Source organism: Microtus oregoni, unplaced genomic scaffold (genome assembly GCF_018167655.1).
Source record: "Microtus oregoni isolate MIOR12 unplaced genomic scaffold, Mior012 000017F_ref0000208, whole genome shotgun sequence".
Taxonomy (NCBI): Eukaryota; Metazoa; Chordata; class Mammalia; order Rodentia; family Cricetidae; genus Microtus; species Microtus oregoni.
The window spans coordinates 25,843,045-25,864,249 of record NW_024543076.1 but is presented as its reverse complement, the minus strand read 5'-3'; the positions used below and the strand labels follow the sequence as shown (position 1 = coordinate 25,864,249).

The 21,205-nt window shown below is 39.3% G+C and overlaps 1 protein-coding gene across 1 annotated transcript in view; it reads left to right on the top strand.

Moving 5' to 3' along the window:
* The window catches only part of LOC121458368 (cytochrome P450 7B1), a 165,140-nt gene that overhangs the window by 111,076 nt on the left and 32,859 nt on the right, over nucleotides 1–21,205 (top strand). Inside the window, exon 3 of the mRNA XM_041667606.1 lies at nucleotides 14,314–14,450. Within this exon, the coding sequence (XP_041523540.1) occupies nucleotides 14,314–14,450 (137 nt within the window). The remainder of the gene's footprint in view (nucleotides 1–14,313; nucleotides 14,451–21,205) is intronic.

Below are 21,205 nucleotides of genomic sequence, written 5' to 3'. Positions count from 1 at the left end.
ATAAAAATAAAAATAGGTAGCAACAAATACGAGGTGGAAGGTCATATAGAAGTGCTTGAACAAAAATAGATAAATAAGTAAAACCCTACATGAATTATATTTAAAGTATATCAGGGTTTGTCTCAAATAGGATTTTAGAACCTGTACTTCCTCCTTAGAGATCACTACATATGAGTGTGATGTCTACTTTCTGTATGCCATGATCCAGTAATGGTGACAATGTATTACCTGAATTAGTTGTAGTCTTGTGAGTGACTACAATCTGGTTTTTTTTTTTTTTTTGATTTTTCGAGACAAGGTTTCTATGTGGTTTTGGAGCCTGTCCTGGAACTAGCTCTTGTAGACCAGGCTGGTCTCGAACTCACAGAGATCCGCCTGCCTCTGCCTCCCGAGTGCTGGGATTAAAGACGTGCGCCACCACCGCCCGGCTCAAGTGACTACAATCTGTAGCCAAAGGTAGTTCTGAAATTTTTTCTCTAGTAAACAGCAATATCAAACATTGCCTCTCTATGCTGTGTGCTGTATGATGACGGTAAGGACACTCACCTTTGCCCCTCTGACAGCACTAACTTTTTAATCCAACACTAAAACATGGTTTGTTTTACGGTAGTGTTTAGCAGATATAGTACATGGTGTGATGGTTGATCTCGACTGTGAACTGGGTTGATTGAGAATCAGCATGAGAACAAATATTTCCACAAAGGTAAAAGGAAGAGGGAAGACTCATCCTGAATGTGAGAAGCATCATCCATGGGATGAGCACTCAACCTTAATAAAAACAAAGGGACAAGCTGAGTGCCCAAATTCATTTCTGTCTGCTTTCTTACTGTGGGCATGATGTCACTAGCCTGCTCACATTCCCGCCATCATGCCTTCCCAGCTACAATGACTTATATTCCCTTCCAACTAAAAGATAAAATAAAGTCATTCTTCTTTAAGCTGCTTTGACATGGTCAGAATGATGAGAAAAGGTAACTAAAATATTTTCTCTTCAGGCTTTTCATTATGTCTACCATAGCAAACCAGGAAACCCCTGATTCTGTATTTGATGATCTGAGTGCTGATTTGCAGTACGGGAGGTTCATGTCTTGATTGGCATAGATCAGTAGATTGGCATGTCATTGGATTAATTGACCCTGCGTTTATACAGCACTTGTGTTCCCCTCTTTGTTGTCATTGCTCAGGTTTTCTCAACCAGTTTTGTTATAATTTAGTTTTCACAAAATTATGGTTTCTAGTTTTCTATTAATATTTTTAAATCAAATGATTTAATCAAATGTAAGAAATGATGATTTAATGGGATTGATATCTTTCCCATGGAGTTCAATCAAATCCCATCTGCAAAATAAATTAGCAACTGTCATCTCAAAAATTACAAAGCCAATTGCATGGTTTTCTATTTTTATTAAGGAGTTGAAATAACTTTCAATTATGAATTTGTCCCCCTTTTAGATTGGCTGAGGCTGCCTACATATTTTTGGCTAGCATGCTTCTGAGATCTAGTGTCTTCTTGAGCCACTTCTCTCAGTGTATAATTTATTGAAATAATACAAACAAATTACACATTAAACCTCCCTTTGGAAAAGCAGGTCATTGTGTGCCTGATTCTCTGACCAGTCAATCGTATGTGGGGTGGGCTATAAATCAAAATGTGAATTAGGTAAAATGAGGTTTGTGCGTGCAAATGAGGGGGAAAGATTTTGAAAACGCGATCTGTACTATCTTCGTTTAGGAAGAAGTCAGTAGAAAGGTGAGATGACATGTCCACATGAGGACAGTGGCAACTAACATTCTGAGTTTGCATTGTGTTCACACCATTGTCTTTTACTTTACTTCCACCTGCTTATTCGATTCTTACATAAAGTACTGCAGTCAATCGATTTCAGAGGCTAGAAGACAGAGGCAAAGGTTAACCTGTTGAACATTGGGGAAGATCTAAGCCATACATTGGCCAAAGGCAGTAGGGTGAAAATAATATACAGGCTATTGGACTTTTGTAATGATATACAAGGAAAAGCTGGAAGACCTGAACTATTCCTCATAACCAACTTCACAAAGAGATCCTTTGCAAACAAGGCATGATGGTACATTCCTGATAGCCTAGCACTTGGAGGCAGAGGCAAGAGGATATTGTGTTCAATTCCAGCCAAGATTATCTAACATGATTCTGTGTCAATAAATAAATAAATAAAAGATACACAGTAGTGGTGTGCTTATTCATTGCTTCATGGCTTGAGAATCAAGTTTTAAGTGATACCATATATAGAGCACTGAATAGATTCTCAGTGAAAACTATTTTGATGAGGCCAGGCTTCTTATCCACAGAAGCCCCTTGCAAATACTCAGTCTGTCCAGGCATCAGCATAAAGCTACCAAGGGTGCCAACTTTACAAGGCACATTCTACATAGAGTGTTATTTGGATCATAGGGTTGCATGGATGGACTGAGGGCTGAGGGTCCAAGCTGGGGCATGGCTTGAAAGCTGCTTTCTGGAGTGTGAAGATGGAGTCAGTTATGTTCTATTGGACTTTCTCAGACTGCATGCTAATAACGGAGGTGTCTGACCACATGGCGCTGTTTATTTTACACTTCCCTCACACAGAATGATTTTATCAGAAGCACTTAATTTGTAGGCACCTTTGTTGCCAGGAAAGTACATTTACTTTCAAATCAGTTGCCACCTAGATAGCACCAACACCTTTCAGCAGAGAAGGCCTTTTTCAGCATTACAGATCTTTTTAGAAGAGAATGCAAGCATCATCAAAGAACAGAGTGGGATCGTTTAGACAGCCTGGAGAGTGACATTTTTATCCACAGATTTTTTTTTATGTGTTTGTGATGAAGCAGAGGTTCTGTGAACACCAGATGCTGATCACACAACACCAGTGGATTTGTGAGATTATGGGACCAGGCAAGGGAGATGAAGGTTAAGAACAGGACACAATAGAGATTACTTATGGTAATGAATTGAATAATTTCTCTAGGCAGAGTTGGATTAATGTTCTTTGTGAAAAGAGATTATGGACAGTATGCCTGGAGTAAGCAGATATTTAGCAGTTTGCTTGTGTTTATTTGAGTCACAGTCTTAAAGAATATGTCATACATATCTAGGTGAGAAGACAGGGTTTAGAAAGGAGGGGAGACTGGGTGTCCTGTGTCAGAGGGTTTTTCCTTCAAGTATAGCATGAAATAATCAGGCTGGAGCAATCCTTCCTCTGGTGACAATCATTAAAGAAAAAATATGATGTCATCGAATAATTTTTTTTGTACACTGTGAAGATGTGTCATTCTGATTGGTTTAATGAAAAGTTAAATGACCAATAGCTAGGCAGGATTTTCAGGTACAAAGCATGCTGGGAAGAAGAATGGGGAAGTTGCCAGTCAGATTGGAAGGAAGCAGCATTGAAAATACAGAGTTAAAGTAATAAAGCCATAAGTAGTTTGAGTTTTAAAAAAAAATGGGTTAATTTAAGTTGTAAGAGCTAGTGAGTAACAAGCATAATTACCAGAAGAGCTTTTATAATAATTATTTTTGTTATAAATAATTATCGTAATTTTATTAATAATAAGTATCCATGTCAATACTGGGGAGTCAGTGGTTCCAACAAAAAGGTCCAACTACAAAATGACATTTCCTGACCTGATCATATCACCTGGATCCACTCTGAGTCCCTAATTACAGCCTCTGGCCTCAGTTGTCTATGCTCAGAGTGCAGGTCACTTGGGTTTTGATGATCCTTACTGCAAGTCTTAGGCTGATTCTTGGCTCATCCACCTTAGAAATGCTGAACAGATCATCAGAATCAGCCTGATTCACTGGTAAAGGTTGTAAACAAATATCTCTGGAAAGAATAGACAGACTCCGAGTGCTTGAGGATTCTATTGCCCCATGTCTAGATATGGATTCAGTGTGGACAGTCACCAGAGACTCTGCATGTTATTATCTACATGTGTACATCTCTTCTCTGGACTCACCATCACGTCACTATCCCTGGACACCTTTTATTATCATGGTTGTGCAGTCAGCTAATGGCTCCAGTAAAGCATTCTAGACTCATTGTGTGAGCATGTAATCTCTGTGACTTGTTTTTCAAATGCTATTCTTGCTGGGGTTGAGTACGAGTGATTTCTAGAATAGGTTTTCAATCTCCATGCACAAGTACAAGGGAAGATGACATATTCCACCCAGTGTTCCTTCCTCTGCTCGTGAAAGTACTGCCCATCAAAAGGCAGGGATCCCATGGCCTAATAATAACTGCAGGTTCTGTACAGCCTCTGTAGACCAACTTACCTGCCTGAAAGAGTTCTGGTCCAGCACAAGGAAGCATGTCACAAAAAATATGAAACTTTGTAGTGGGAGCAGCAGGCTGCATTCCTGCTGCCCCGGCTCCCAGCTGCCTGGCTAGCTTATACCCCGAAATAATTACATGGAAACTGTATTCTTTTAAACATTGCTTGGCTCATTAGCTCTAGCCTCTTACTGGCTAACTCTCACATCTTGATTAACCCATATCTAATAATCTGTGTAGCACCACAAGATGGTGGCTTACCAATAAGATCTTTACCTGCATCTTGGAGAGGAGAGCTATGGCTACTGCTTTACTCTGCTTCTTTTTCCAGCATTCTGTTCTGTCTACTCCGCCTACCTAATTTTCTATCCTATCAAAGGCCAAGCAGTTTCTTTATTAATTAACCAATGAAAGCAACAGATAGATAGATGATATTCCCACATCAAAACTTCTGCTCAAAGCTACTTTCATTGCAATAGTTAACATCTTCAAAGTTGGTACTTATGAGAGCATCCAAGAAGCAAGGTTCCTATGTTCAATACCCTTTCTTTATAGTGGTTATACTGCCTAGCAAACATCACCCGGTAGACATTGCTTTGGATCTTTTTTTCCTTTGTGATGCTATGTTTTCACATCTAACGCCTATGTTCTAGCATCTTCTGTGAAACAGAGAAGTGTCTTTTCAGCCACAATATGAAATGATTTCCCAAGTCTTCATGGTAGTGTTTAGAAGATGCAAAATCCTGATAACGCTTGCTAATGGTCTTTATAGCTAGCTCCTTCCAGTCAGGATATCCTGAGCTGACTTCACCTTGACAAAGGTATTATTGCTAGTGGCCTAGAGGAGCCAGTTAGAGACAAAGTGAATCTCTTCAATAACTATAGCAAGTCCAATAGTATACTTACTCACAGAGGAAAAACTGTCTTGTTGTATGAAAATCAGGCAAAAGTCTAGGGGTAAGATTGATCCAAATCAGTCCAAAATTAAACTCACTTCCAAATGCCACCTATAAAAGCACTGAATAATAGAATTAAGGCAAAACACCGTACAAATATGAATGACAACAAATTCTAATGTACTACACTTCAAATGTAGAAAAGGGAACAAAAAACTAAATGTGAAAACAGAAAGATTAAAAGAAACAAAATAAGGAAAAACAGAAGAAAAATGAGAAAATGCTGAGATATATTGTCTTGGATATTATATGTTATATATAATAGATTTTATGAAATATATATAAAATACATTGCTCAGTTGGTAAAATACCTGAGTTCATACCCCAGAACCATCATTTTTACAAATGTGTCCGAGGGTTGGAGTATGTGCTCACCACCCTAGCACCGGTGATAGGAAGACAACAACAACAAAAACCCAAAGATCGGAGACTAGACAAATGTCTGCATCAGCAAAGCGCCTGATGCACAGGCATGTGGCCTATATGCAGATCCTCAGCAGCTTACAACGCTATTACAGCAGTGCCTGTCTACCTCCAGCACTGAAGGTGAGCAGTCGAAGGTGTCAGGGGACCCCTGGAGCTCATTGACTGAGCCATCCCAGGCCTGTTAATGACCCAAATTCAAACTGTGAGGGACAGTGACTGAGGAAAACACATAATATTGACCTTTGACCTTATTGTTGTATACATTCACATGTACATCTTTACCGATGAGAATACACACAGACATGTGCACACACCCATACACATATATGAATTAAGACATATGAAAAATAAAATTTTAACTCAGGGATGCAAAGTAACTTTGGTTAAAGTCCCTTAGGTGTATGAATCCAGCATACAGAATTAAAAGGGACAGAAACCTCGGCCTTATGTCTCTGTTGAAGCTCCTTATGAGAAGAAAGCAGAATCGTCCTGCCAAGAACAGGGATGCTGAACAGTGCCTCCCTCTGTTTAGTTTCTCTAACCCCTATTTAAGCAATAATATGTAAGCTACGGATATTAATGTTGATGTTATTTGATACTAAACCCTACAGAATGGTTCATTGACCTTATCATTTTGAGTTAGGGAAGCGGTAATAATTGGCTTTTAAAGAATTCGTAATGTTTATGGATGAATAGCCAATTCTTTTTAAATTATAAGTAACTACTCTCAAAATATATTCAACTACTTAACTCTTAGTGTCATATCTAAAAACCTATCAATAAACCCAGCATCATGTAGATTTTCTTCAATATTATTTTCCAAAGATGATTTTGCAGTTTACAAATGTGTCTCTCATTTGTTTTGGGTTTTTTTGCTGTGAAGGTATAAAAATGTCACTCATATTTTTTGCATGTAATCATAGTTGTTACAGCCCTTGTTGAAAAACTACCCTGCGGGTTTTCCTTTATTTTTATGGTCTGCTTACTATCAATCCATAAAGATGAAGGGACAAATTCAAAGACAGATATCCTTGAATGACCTTGAAAACGATGGAGGTAGTCCTCCAGAAGATGACTTGAGTGAATTAGCCCAGTTTTATTCCAGAGTATAGGAAATATATAGGATTAGGAAGCCTGGGGACAAAGCCTAATTTGCTTGAAGTGGCACGGTCCTATCATGTCTCTGGCTTAGTGGAAACATAGCCCTATCAAAATGTCTAGAACAGCCGGGCGGTGGTGGCGCACGCCTTTAATCCCAGCACTCGGGAGGCAGAGGCAGGCGGATCTCTATGAGTTCGAGGCCAGCCTGGTCTACAAGAGCTAGTGCCAGGACAGGCTCCAAAGCTACAGAGAAACCCTGTCTCGAAAAACTAAAAAAATAAATAAATAAATAAATAAAATAAAAAAAAATGTCTAGAACATTTGCCTAATTATCACGTGGGCAGCAAGGGAAGAACATTTGCAGGGAACTGTGTCAGGGTCATCCTTGAGATAACTAAGGAGTCTGGGCCTAATGACATCTGCCAGGTAAGGCTAGGTAGAGAACAGGAAGACTTTGCTGACAGGGCAGTGTGGCAGGGTGGTGTGGAGGGGGGCGGATCCCTCCATATTTTCAAGGTTAGAGAAAGCTGGCAGGCTATGGCAGACTTCAACATCTGGGCCACAGAGCCTCCCAACACAACCCTCTCTCTGTTGAACTTCCTTTGCTGCTGTGTAAGGCTAGTTGACTATTTATGTGGTCAGCTTCTGGGTTTCTTAATCTCCCATTTCATCTATGTCACTTTTTCTTTCATTGACATCACACAGTCTTGGTTACTGCAGCTTCTTATTGTCCTTAAGTCAGGTGGTATAGGTCATTCAATTCTCTTTCAATAGTGAGTTGACTATTTGGAGTGTTTTGTTTCCCCAGGAAAAAAAAATCAAAAGTCCATTTTTTTATATTCACAGGATAATTTATGGGGATTTAAACATTTTTGACTATTCATTTTTCCCAATCCCCATTTGTTTTCCTCATAGAGACTGTGTATGTATTTTTTGATTTATACCTAAGTATGAAGTTTTATAGTGAATTACAGCATAATATTTAATTTATGCCAATATAAATGGTATTACGTTTTTTATTTCAAGTATCAGTTTTTGTTGCATGTTTAAAGAAAATCAATTGGGTTTCTTAATTTTGCTTTTCATATTTTATTTATTTTTGTTTTATGTGTATGAATGTTTTGCCTGCATGTATGTGCATGCATATATATAAAGAGTTCATTTAGTGTTGTTTGTCTTTTATGCATGTATGTTTGTGAACCTGCTCTCATGAAATCTCAACAGTATCATTAGTTGCCTAAACAAGACCTGCATAAAGATAACGCCAGTTGAAATGTCTTATGAAAATGGGGTGAACTATCAGAAGGCCTTACTCCTAAGTGAAGAGCTACTAGGGTTAATGACTGCTGAGAGTAGGGGGATCAGTACTCTTTAGAAAAGAACCCCCTATAGGGTATCCCATGCCACAAGATTCTTTATGAGGTGATAAGAAGTCGTTGTTCTCTGCCGTCTGTTGTCTTCTCAGTCTACCTGTTCTATACCTCGTATGTATAAGCTCAACCTGTTCCAAATATCACTGAACACTAGACGCTGTCTTAGTTCCACTTTTAAAACTACTACTAAAGAATCACAGCCCTTTCCTGAGGTCCGCTTTCTGCGTAGTGTCCTCTTTGCCTACTCATCTTAACCTAGCAAGTCCATTTATATCTGAACACTCACCCGCTTCATTAGGCCAGTGGCTTGAAGGATAGAGAGGTTCTTCAAATCTGAAAATGCCCAGGAAGGCTGAAGGTACGGAGGGAGGGTTGCCAGCTGAACAGCTTACACAGACAGTGAGTGAGTAACCACATGCATAAGCAACTGCATGCAGGGGAACAGTGATGGAGCCAGACCTGCTTGGTTACACACTCTCTCTGTCTCTGTATGCTGCTAGAACATGAAAGCTGTTATTCTCATTGATTGGTAAAAAGACCGAGAATCTGCATTGTATTAAGTCAGATGTACAAAATATATGGTATTCCTAGATTTTCAGAAAACGATATACACTCAGTAGCCAAAAATTTAAAATAATTATTTTTATTTTATGTGGGTAAGTGTTTGTATATTGACACCAAGCACATGTGGAAGCCAGAAAGGGTGATTGAATCCCCTGGACCTATAACTCTGCATGGGCCACCATATGAATGTTGGGAGCAGAGCCTGAGTCCCCAGCAAAGGAACAGGTGCTTTTAACTACTGAGCTCTCTTTCTCTAGCCCCGATAGTAGTAACCACATATTTGAGTCTCTGCATTCAACTCTATCTTTATCTAACATAAAGATAACCTTCAAATATTATGTGTAATCAATTTTTCCGTGTTGGACTACTCTCTTAAACATTTTGTATGCTGTATTTGGATTTTTCTCCAGTATTTACTTTTAGAGAACTTGGACTTGATGTTTTGCATAGATCTTAAGATGTACCCAAGCACCTATGGAAGAAATCTCAGGTGCTGATGAAATTGTGCGTGCAAAGAATTTGGATTGGATCTTTGAGGACACCTAAAAATCCCAAGTGAATATGATTGTCATATCATTTTATTACCTTAAATACTAATTTGAGAGTGTATGCAATATTAAAATGAGATAAAGAAAGAATAGATACTGTAGGCTTCTAAACTTCATACAACACATCAGGCCCAGGTTTAGGCCAGCCTTAAGATTGTATTGGCCACAAGTGGTACTGAGCATCCTGTGTCCTCACTCAGTAGAGAGCACCGAATAGTTCATTTTCAAAGTTATGGAGCATGAGTAGGAGAAACAGCAGTAGCTGCCCTGTGCCATGTGTCACCAGGCCTTTCTGTTCCAATATAGTGATGGCTCTCCTCCTTACATAGTTTTTACAATTATCACAATAAAGATAGATTGCTATTCGTTTTGGATGGGTTGTAAGCTGAACAAGCCCTATTTTCTGCCCGTAACTGTGTACAGTTGTGACATAGTGCTTAATATTCTTAAATTTACTCCTGCCAAAATAAATACAGCTGTAAGAAATAATGGCCCGGCCATGTCTGCAACAATAAAATGGTGTTCTAATGTGGCTTTGTAATACAGAACACAACTAATATTCCCTTGGATTTCTGCATCCCATCCTCTCCCCTGTTTAAGCGCCATGAAGAATACAACTTTTGGTTGAATGACAGCATAGAAGATGACATTAGTTGTTTTAAATTAGAATATGACAAAAGGCCTTACTAAATCGTATTCACAATGCAACATTAAACCAGACACAGTAAAAGGAGATCAAAGGAATGAGTTGAGCTAGTATTTTGAAACAGGATGCTGTGAACTAAAATGCTTAAAACCTTCAAAGGATCCTGGTCCAGTTGTGTAACAAATTCCACCCTGAACGTCCCGCTCTATTCATATGAGATCTCTCTTCTCCAATACTTTGGGTAGACCTGGGTGGAGAGATGCTTCAGTGGGTGAGTGTCTGTCCAATCAATATGAGCCCTGAGTTTGGAACCCCAGCACCCATGCAAAAAGCTGGGTGTGGTGACTTGTGTCTGTTACCCCAGAACAGAGTGAAAAACTGGATTCAAGGCAATAATGAGTTAACCATGAGTTGGTTCTTCAGTCCCGTAATCCCAATACAGAGATTCGGAAGTAGAGGTAAAAGCATACTAGAGTTCAAGGCCAGCCTGGGTAATGCCATGTCTCAAAACATGTATTTTTTTTGTTTCAATTTTCTTATTAATTAAATTTATTCATCTATTTGTATTCTGATCACAATTCCCTCCTCTCTTCCCATTTCCTCCCCCTGCCTCCTCACTGCCCTCCCCCTAATCCATTCCTTCGCCTTTTCTGTTCAGAAAGAGGCAAATTTCTCACTAATATCAACAAAGCATGGCATATCAAATTGAGATGGGGACAGATATGATCATATACATAAGCAACCCCAAAAATTCTACCAGGGAACTCCGACAGCTGATAAACACCTTCAGTGACATAGCTGAAGATTAACTTTAAAAAAAAATCAGTAACCCTCTTACATATAAATGTTAAATTAACTTAAGAAAAAAATAAGAGTGTCAGCACTCTTCATAATAGCGAAAAAATAATATAAACTCTCTTTGGGGTAAGTCTAACTAAGCAAATGAAAGAGCTTTATGACCAGAACTTCAAGTCTTTGATGAAAGAAATTGGAGAAGATATCAGAAGATCTCCTGTGCTCATGGATCGGTAGGATTAGCATGGTAAAAATGGATATCTTAACAAAAGCAATCTTCCATGTAATCCCCACCAAAATTTTAACATAATTCTTTACAGACCTTGAAAGAATAATACTCAATTTCATATTAAAAAACAAAAAAACCCAGGATAACTAAAACAATTATGTAAAAATCAAACATATTTTTTTTTAAAAAATTAAAAGAAAGAGAATAGGAAAAAGGTATGGAGAATAAGATCCAAGTTTTTTTCTACAACATGGCTTGTTTCCACATGTCTGTGCAGATATACTTAAATACTGCCATGTCTGCTATATTAGTAATAAAATAAACTGTCTTTCAAATAAAGAATGAAAAATCTTCTTTTGATTTCTTTTGCAACTGAGTTTTTATTTTGAACCCCCCCCCACACACACACACACACATACACGGTGTCAAGATCGGCTGCTTATATTTTGTTTAAGTCTACTGTGTTGGTATGTGGGAAGTGAAGACATCTGATAGGGTTAGTACAGCTGCATTAAAGCCCTTGATGAGATGATGATAATCTTGACCTTTGATTAAATCTGAGCTAGTAATATTTATGATTGATCACAAGCATGAAGCACGTAGTATCACAGATGGATCAGAGAATTGAAGTCCTGAATATTTGTTTTGATCCGTTCAAGGATAAAAAAAAGGATTATTCAGTTTGTCTTATTTTTATCTTAAATCAGATTGTATTTACTAGATAAATAGATAAATGACTGGAAGAAATTCTGCAATATAAGTTTGCTAATGTCAGAGATCAAAAAACAAGAAACTTTTAATTCATAGTATTTTAAGGAATGTTTCACATGCTTAAAATTACTTAATTAGTAATATTTAACAAACAATCTTAACTGTAGTCGTTATTTTAAAAAAAAAACTTCATAAAATGGTAACAAAATACAAAACTCAGGAAAATTATACTGAGGTTTTGAGGGTTTCTTTTTCTTTGTGTGGTGCCAGGAATCAAACTGAGAATTTCATTCGAACAAAGTAAGCAAGCACTTCACCTCCAAGATCTCCCACGTGCTCTGCACCAGCATCTTTATTGTTGTCAATAGCATAGCAGATTTTTCAAGCTAATTCATTGTCGTTCTTCTGATTATGTAATTCCAGCCCGATTGACAGCTGATAACAAAGAGCTTCATGTTGGCAGCTAAATTCTGTGACATTTGACACCCGGAGCACAGCAAGAGCTCTCGGATTTGCAGTAGACTGTGTTCACTGCATGTGTCTGTCAGTGCAGCCAGAGCTCGTCATTGCTGTGAGATATAGATATATATATATCTATATATATATATATTGCTGATATATATATATATATATATATATATATATATATATATATATTTTAATTGGGTTCATGGATTGACTGATTTTCCTGGGTGGTTGAAAATACATTTGTGGGGCTGCAGAGTTTACAGAATGTTCTTAACCTTTAGGAAAATGTCTTCACATCTGAGACCTGAGATTCTTTGGCCACGAGAACAAGGGAACACACTAAAGCCTTCAAGGGGACATCTGGTTCTGAACTCTTTGATCAACCAGATGAACGGAAAACAAACACAGTGGGTTATGTGTGCCTCGTTCATTCTAAAGAGCACACCTCCTTCCAATGCGCAAAATTCACTAAAGTGTTTTTTGAAAACCTTCAAGTTCCATGTGCACCATTACCCTAAAGCTTTAACATACATAAATACAATGAAGTCTTATTAAGATTTAATGAACTCCTACCCTAAATTTGTAGATTTAAGTGCTTCTGCATACAGTTGGGAGATAAATGACCTAGTCCATGTAACTGAACACCCCATGCTACTATGAAATGAAATATGGATGTCTATGAAATTAAATAATCAGCAATTGAAATGCATGGTTTATAAGCAGTTTAATTCTATCTTAGATTAGGTCTATTACATAGCAGTTTGGTATATTAGTTTGTTTTCTGTTGCTGTGATAGCACGCTAACCTAAAAGCAGCTTGGGTGAGAAGGGCTTATTTATTTGGCTTAAAATCCCATGCAACAGTCCACCGTTCAAAGGTATTGGGGCAGGAATTCAGCCTGGAAATGAAGCAGAGACCATAGCGATGGGGAAACTATCAACCAATCACACTAGTTAGGGTGTGGCTTCCTGTAGCCTAGGTAACAAAACTGGTAGGACACAGATGCGCTGTCTCTCTGTGCAGTGCCCGCCGGACCGATTGGATTTCTGACCTCCCACTCTTGTAGAGTGAGTTTCCCCTTTTCAACTATTAAAAAAATAACTGTTATTCTTGAGCTGGTCTGGTTATTTACCGTACCAACCTAATTCGTCAACACCATAGCTTTCTCTCTGTCTCTGTCTCTCTTTCATCTATCAGTCTTTCTTCTCTTTCCTTTCTTCCTCTCCCTCTTTCTGGCTAGGACCAATTGTCTTATAATTTCCAAGATCACTTACCTATGGGAAACAGCCCGCAGTGGGCTAGGTTATCTCCCATTACTTAGAAAACATGAAAATATCCCACAGACATGCTCACAGGCTAATCTGGTGGAGGAAACTTCTCAGTTGATGTTTCCTCTTCCCAAGTGTGTCAAGTTGACAACCAAGATCAGCCATCACACTTGGCAAGTACATAGCCCACAACCACAAATGTTAGTTAACACTAAGTTGGGTGGTTGCTAAAGAGAAAGATCAAAGATTAAAGACACTTGAGCTCTCTCAGAAGACCCCAATTCAATTTCCAGGGCCTACATGGTGACTCACAACTGTCTTTAATTCTACTTCCAGGGTATCCAATGCTATCTTTGGTCCTCCTTGGTCACTTGGTACACAAACATACAGGTTGGAAAAACTCCCATATACATACAATAAAATTGTTAAAATAAAATAACCAAGTTTAGTTCTTACTAGATTAAGTAGGTATCATTTACAGCATGAATTGCAAAAGACAAAAGGAAAATCAGACAATTAACTTTTTTTTTATCAGCGTTGTACCAAACTGACACTTATGCAAAATACATTCTACAAATCGATTTGGTTACCTACTGATCCTCTTAGCCACAGACCCTTCAGGTGTACAGTGATAGAAAACTGGACATATGATAAATCCATCAGACTGTGACTTAGCAGTCAAGCAGCCATGGAATCCTTCTAAGAAAAAATGGTATCAAAAGTTGATCAACAAAAGCAAGGAACTGCAGTACCTACCCAATATCCACAGAAACCGAAAGCCCTATAAGCCCATGTCTATGACAACTCATGAACCAATGAAGTTCTAAACTGAGAGAGCCTGTGCAGTTCATGTGTTTTTATTTAGACTGGATACATAACCTGCATGTATTAAAACGTAGATGATTTCATTTTTTTCTTTGATTTCTTTCCTTTTCATAGGCGACCTGGTGAACCTCCCCTGATAAAAGGCTGGCTTCCTTATCTCGGCATTACTCTGAAGCTCCAAAAGGACCCGTTAGCTTTCATAAAGACTCTGCAAAGGAAATACGGCGACACTTTCACTGTTCTGATTTCAGGTGGGACACTTTGCGTGTGGTTTCCACTCTTGCTGGCTCTTTAGTGCCTCACATTTCCTCACGGGCAACATGAGCAGCATTCATCTAGCCTTGTCGAGCAAAAACAAAAGAATGGCTCACGGGAGTGCAGTGATCGTCATGTATACAACTGGGTTACAGGCTCCTCCACTACTTCCTAAAGAAAGATTCCTTTCTCCTGGTCCGACTTGTCAATTTGTTTTGGGTCAGCTTGGGTTATTTGGCAAGAGTTTGATGAAAAGAGCTAGGATGTGTTTTGAATGAAGGATTTCTTCACAGGGCGGCGTTAGGAGTGTAAGGAAGTTTGGCAGACAGTTCAGAGTAGGCATACCTACTCTCCCTTGGTCTCAGACTCCCAGCTACTACATTTCATATGGCACTTCATTCCAATGGATGGGCTGATGTGGTACACTAATTCACAACTCTGAACATCTGAATTCTCCACATAATCATTTCTCTTCTCTGGCCTTGCGAGCACTAGTCTGGAGTAATTTTTCTGCATTTAAACTGTTCATTACAGTGAAGACTTTCAAAATGCTATAAATACAAAACACGTACCTGTTCCCATGACTCTGCTTGTTAGATCACAAATCCTTCTCATTCCTATTATTTCTTCACTTGGAATCTTTGTCCTTAACTTGGAGCCATATTATATATCTCCTGCTTGCGTTTTAGTTTCAATATTCTCTCTCCCTCCCGTCCTCCCTCCCTCTTCTTTCTTTCCTTCCCTTTTTTTTCCTTCCTTCCCTTCCTTCTGTTATTTCCTACTTCTCTCCCACCCTCTCTTTCCTTGGTCCTCTCCCCTCCCTCCTTGTCTCCATCCTTCCATCCTTCTGTATCCAACTCTATCTCCTAGATATTTTTAGAAAGCTACCTGCATTTGCTGTCTCTAGCAACTTATCTTCTAGAGTTCCCCTAATGGTACCCAGTTATCTACTCTTATTCATGGTCAAGTTTGTCCTAAATATTCTGTCTTGGTGTCTTACTGATCTATGGTTTCTCCTTGAAGTATCCAGTTGCTTTCAACTGTCTTGAAACTGACCCATCAGCTTCCTCTATTGACTTTGAGTGTCCTTATTGTACCATATTTATGAATGTCTTTCTATATCAGTACATCTCTTTTAAGTTTTCCAATTTTGTGAAGTACAGGTTTTAGAAATATGACCTGATGATTCTCTGGATTTCCTCCGCATCTGTTGTTATTTTTCCTTTCATTTCTAATTTTGTTAATTTGGATATTCTCTCACTGCCTTTTGGTTAAGTTTGGATAAAGGTTTGTCCATTTTGTTGATTTTTTTCTCGACGAACCAACTCCTTGTCTCATTGATTCTATGTATTGTTTTCTTTGTTTCTATTTTGTTGATTTCAGATCTCAATTTGATTATTTCCTGCCATCTAGTTCTCTTGGGTGAGTTTGCTTCTTTCTGTTCTAAAGTTTTGAAATGTTTTGTTAATTCACTAGTGTGGGATTTTTTTTTCAGCTTCTTTTATGTAGGCATTTAGTGTTATGAACTTTTCTCTTAACACTGCTTTCATTGTGTCCCATAAATTTGGGTATGTTGTGTGGTCATTTTCATTGAATTTTAGGAAGTGTTTAATTTCTCCCTTTATTTCTCTCTTGACCCATTGATGATTCAGGTGAGCATTGTTTAATTTCCATGTGTTTGTTGGCTTTCTGGAATTAGTGTTGCTGTTGAATCTAGTTTTAAGCCATGGTGATCTGATAAGCTACATAGGGTTACTCCATTTTTTGTATATGTTGAGGTTTTATTCTGCCCCTAAAGGACTAGTGCTACCTTCTGCTTGTAATGACTTCACTGAATATCAGACACAACCTGCCATAAACATTTGAGTAATAAAAGGATGGATATTCAACTTGATTAACCATCCAGGAGGTTAGTTTTAATTCACCCATGAACAGGCAACATTACTTTTTTGTTATAATTTACTCTTTCCCCTGACAGCTGACAGATCTCTTCCAATGACAATTGCACAATCTGCAATTTCAAAAAACAAAAATGGAAATGAAAGCAGCCATGCATCTTAGAAAGACTTTTAGCATTTCATATGATTTTCCTGAGATCCCTATCCAGTCCACTCCCATCCCTTCTTGTTAACTGCCTTGTGCTTACAGTCCCATTAATATGCCTCCTTGCTGGAACATTCCTGCACACATCCATACCTTTGTGCCTCTGTCCTTCCTTTTGCGCCTCTTTCTGCTAGAGCTCTTCTCTCACCTGACCTTTGATCCCCATTGCACATCACTTCCTCTTCAGATCCTTTCCTGTCCATATCATCCAACATTAGGAACCCCATCACTAGGGCCCAGGTATCTACAGTGCCTCTGCTCGGTGTCATTCAGACAGCCAGGCTTTACCACGTACTCACCTGTCCATCTCTGTCTTTTTCTGTTAGTGACTTTCTTCTAGTTTAGCCGAGAGCTCAGTGCTGATTTAGTCACAATAAATGTTTGATGGGGGAAATTCCTAACGTCTTAAAACTGATGAAATTCTATTAGATAGACAAAGAGGATGCAGCCGGTGCTTCCTTTCTAGTTGCACTTGGAGCTAAACTAAAGCTGCAAACAAAGTCTTCTTTTTAAATAACTGCTAACATGGAACCTCAAATTTCCAATGAGCAGTACAAAAATTATTATAACTTCTAGATATTTCTTTTTAAGAACTTACGAGAAGGTTGCCTAAAATGATTCAACAAAAACTTGTAGACTGGATAGTTTTATTCAGCATCTGGGAAATTTAGGCAAGAGAGTCTTGAGTTAGAGGTCAGCCAACAACATCCTGTAAAAAAAAAAAAGAAAAAAAGAAAAAAAAACCCTTTATTTTATAAAGGCGGAAGCCTGAGAAAATAGGTCAGTTGGTAAAGTGCTTGCTGTGTAGTGCTATGTACTTAAAATTCCAGTACTGGGAAGGAAGAGACAAAGGGATTAATGGATTCCCTGTCCAGTTAGCAGACACCAGGCAGCCAGCTATAGGTTCTGGTGAGAGACCCTCTCTTCAAAAAAACATGGGTAGCACTTGAGGAACAACTGTGGTTAACCTCTGTTGTTTACAAGCATACATGAATACATATGCACACACACAAACACATACATGCACACAAACCTAACAAACAAAAGCAGTCAATCCATGCTCACTTATGATATCTTAACCGTAAATTCTAAGAAGTCTAACACTGACTAAAATATTGCCTGCCTAAATAATTTAGCCATCATTATGCTTTTGAACTTGGTAATAAACACCCACCATGGAATAAGCTTAGCTGCCTGTCCCCAACCCCCATCAGTTTGAATATATACTTATTGAAAAGGCCTGTGAATACACAGTTTTGATGATCAGTTTGTGATAGAGTTCATTTAAAAAATGAAGGACAAAGTCATCCACCCTTGTCCCTGACGTGTGTGCTTCTTTCAGGGCACGCAAATGATTGTCGTCCCCAAAAGTCTCATGGGACACAATTGTCACCTTAATAAAGAAATTGAAAGGTACAGCTTACTATGAGAAACCTCATAAATTCAAAAACCTGCACCAGAAAATAGTTTTCTAATTGATTTTGTGTGTTAGTGAAATGGAATCATTTTCCTTAAATGTCACCCCAGAGAAGCTCTACTGTACATCAGTGTCAACTGCTAGAGAAATCTCTCTAATAAAGGGGACCGAGTACACACGGTGGTCTCTCTCAGCAGATAAAACACTGATTGCCCATTCAGCTCCCAACTGATGCTTACATAGTGACATTCAGCCCAAAATCTGATGGAGAATTGCCTGCAGGAGGAGATTGAAACCTTATAATTTTAGAAAATTAATTTGAAATCATCTTTTTTTTCATATTCCACAGACTGAGCAACTGACTTGAATTTCCAAGCCTATGTCGATGTGGTATCAAATTTGACGTATAAACAGCAAAACTCATTTATTATCTAAAAGCCAGACTTATTGTGTGTAAGACTTCAAGGTGATTAGGTATATGTTCAAAAATACATTAATCAAACTATTTTGAATTATGTGGCATTAACTTCCCAAGGAAATAATATAAAGAAAGCAAATAAGAGTATTGGGTTGGCAAAGCACTGATGGGTTATCTAAGAATTCTGGGACTAATAGTCGCAGTCTGTTACATAAAAGGGAAGAAAAATGAAATAATTGGCAAGGAAGATATTAAAATTGTTGGCCTAATTTCAAACTTAATGGGCAGAAAAAAAATTATTTTATACTGTATCTTTTCAGGCATAGGCCTCATTTTGACATTTACGTTGTAGACAAATGCAAGCGCTGAAATTCTTAAAAATCAATATTTTACATCTGCTTCTGACAGCGTTCTCCTCTCTTTTGAAAACATGGCAAAGGGTATTGTTTCTACACTCGGATCCTTGTGAACTAGGCTGCATGCCTGGTGACACTTGGCATTCAGTTACAGAAAATCACGCTGAACCAACGCTAATTTCTCTCCGAGTGTTCATAGCCTTCAAGATAACTTTTCAGAAAAATTCCTTTGTTAGAAAATTTAAATTCATTTTATAAATGTATATGTATTTTCTTAACTGTCTGATTACGGAACACAAAGAAACTCTGATTTTGCATCTCACATTAGCAGATGGTGGACAGATGGTTTAAATTAATATTAATTTTGGAAAACTTAGCTTAAATTGTTTATACTGAAGATTAAAAGTTGGAAAGCCAGCTTAAATCTCCAGGGTTATTGGTACTTCCAACTTGTAAAGTAAAATAAGAAAACCAAAATGTCCAGTTCTAAAGTAATCCACATCTTCCCGAAGGAAGGTAAAAGGCAAGAAACAATGTCTTGATGGGAAAGAAAATTAAAATTGAAATGAAGAAGAAAAGGTGCAGATGCTAGAGAGAAAAGTTACTTTGATTTTCTTGGGGGATGATCCTTTAAAAGAACTACTGCAAACACAAGAATAAGAACCTGATTTTAGACCCCTTGCACCAGCATAAAAGTCAGGGATGGAGGAGTGTGTCTGTAAGTTTGTGGAGACAAGTGGATTCCCTGGAGCTCACTAGCCAGCCAGTCTAGCTGAATTGATGAATCCCGGGTCCAGTCAGAGATCTTGTCTCAAAAGCTAAAATGGAGAGTGGTTGAGGAAGACGACTGGTGTCTGTTTCTGTGCTCCATGTAGACATGTACTTGCACATACACATGCACACACGCAACCTGAGACTAACAACTGGTTTTTGAATAAATATATTAACAGGGACCTGGATCAAAGGGCGAAAGTGGTAGGTAGAGAAACATTATTGAGTTGGATACCCATTTCCACTTAAGATTCTAGTTACAGCTGTGTACATCTGTAATTTCAACATTTAAACACACACACACACACACAAAATGAGAGGCAAACAAAAGAATATTGCCTGGAATCTCATTGGCCAAACAGCCTTGGCTACATAGCACAATAACAGAAGAAACAAGGTGAAAGGTAAAAACCAACTTCCAAAAGTTGTCCTCTGACTTTCGCAGGCACACTGCGGCACGTGCACACACACAGCAATGTGCACCTGTACACAGTACAGCACACACTGGCACGTGCACACACACAGCAATGTGCACCTGTACACAGTACAGCACACACTGGCACGTGCACACACACAGCAATGTGCACCTGTACACCGTACAGCACACACTGGCACGTACACACAGAGCACATGTGCACCTGTACACAGTACAGCACACACTGGCACGTGCACACACACAGCAATGTGCACCTATACACAGTACAGCACACACTGGCACGTGCACACACACAGCACATGTGCACCTGTACACTGTACAGCACACACTGGCACGTGCACACAAACAGAGCACATGTGCACCTGTACACCGTACAGCACACACTGGCACGTGCACACAGAGCACATGTGCACCTGTGCACCGTACAGGACACACTGGCACGTGCACACAAACAGAGCACATGTGCACCTGTACACCGTACAGCACACACTGGCACGTGCACACAGAGCACATGTGCACCTGTGCACCGTACAGGACACACTGGCACGTGCACACACACAGCAATGTGCACCTGTACAGCGTACAGCACACACTGCAGCACGTGCACACACACAGCACATGTGCACCTGTACACTGTACAGCACAAACTGGCACGTGTACATACACAGCACATGGGCACCTGTACACCGTACAGCACACACTGGCACGTGCACACACAGCACATGTGCACCTGTACACAGTACAGCACACACTGGCACATGCACACACACAGCAATGTGCACCTGTACACCGTACAGCACACACTGGCACGTGCACACACACAGCACATGTGCACCTGTACACCATACAGCACACACTGGCACGTGCGCACACACTGGCACGTGCGCACACACACAGCACATGTGCACCTGTACACCGTACAGCACACACTGGCACATGCACACACACAGCACATGGGCACCTGTACACCATACAGCACACTGCGGCACGTGCAGACACACAGCAATGTGCACCTGTACACAGTACAGCACACACTGGCACGTGCACACAGAGCACATGTGCACCTGTGCACCGTACAGCACACACTGGCACGTGCACACACACAGCAATGTGCACCTGTACACAGTACAGCACACACTGGCACATGCACACACACAGCAATGTGCACCTGTACACCGTACAGCACACACTGGCACGTGCACACACACAGCACATGTGCACCTGTACACCGTACAGCACACACTGGCACG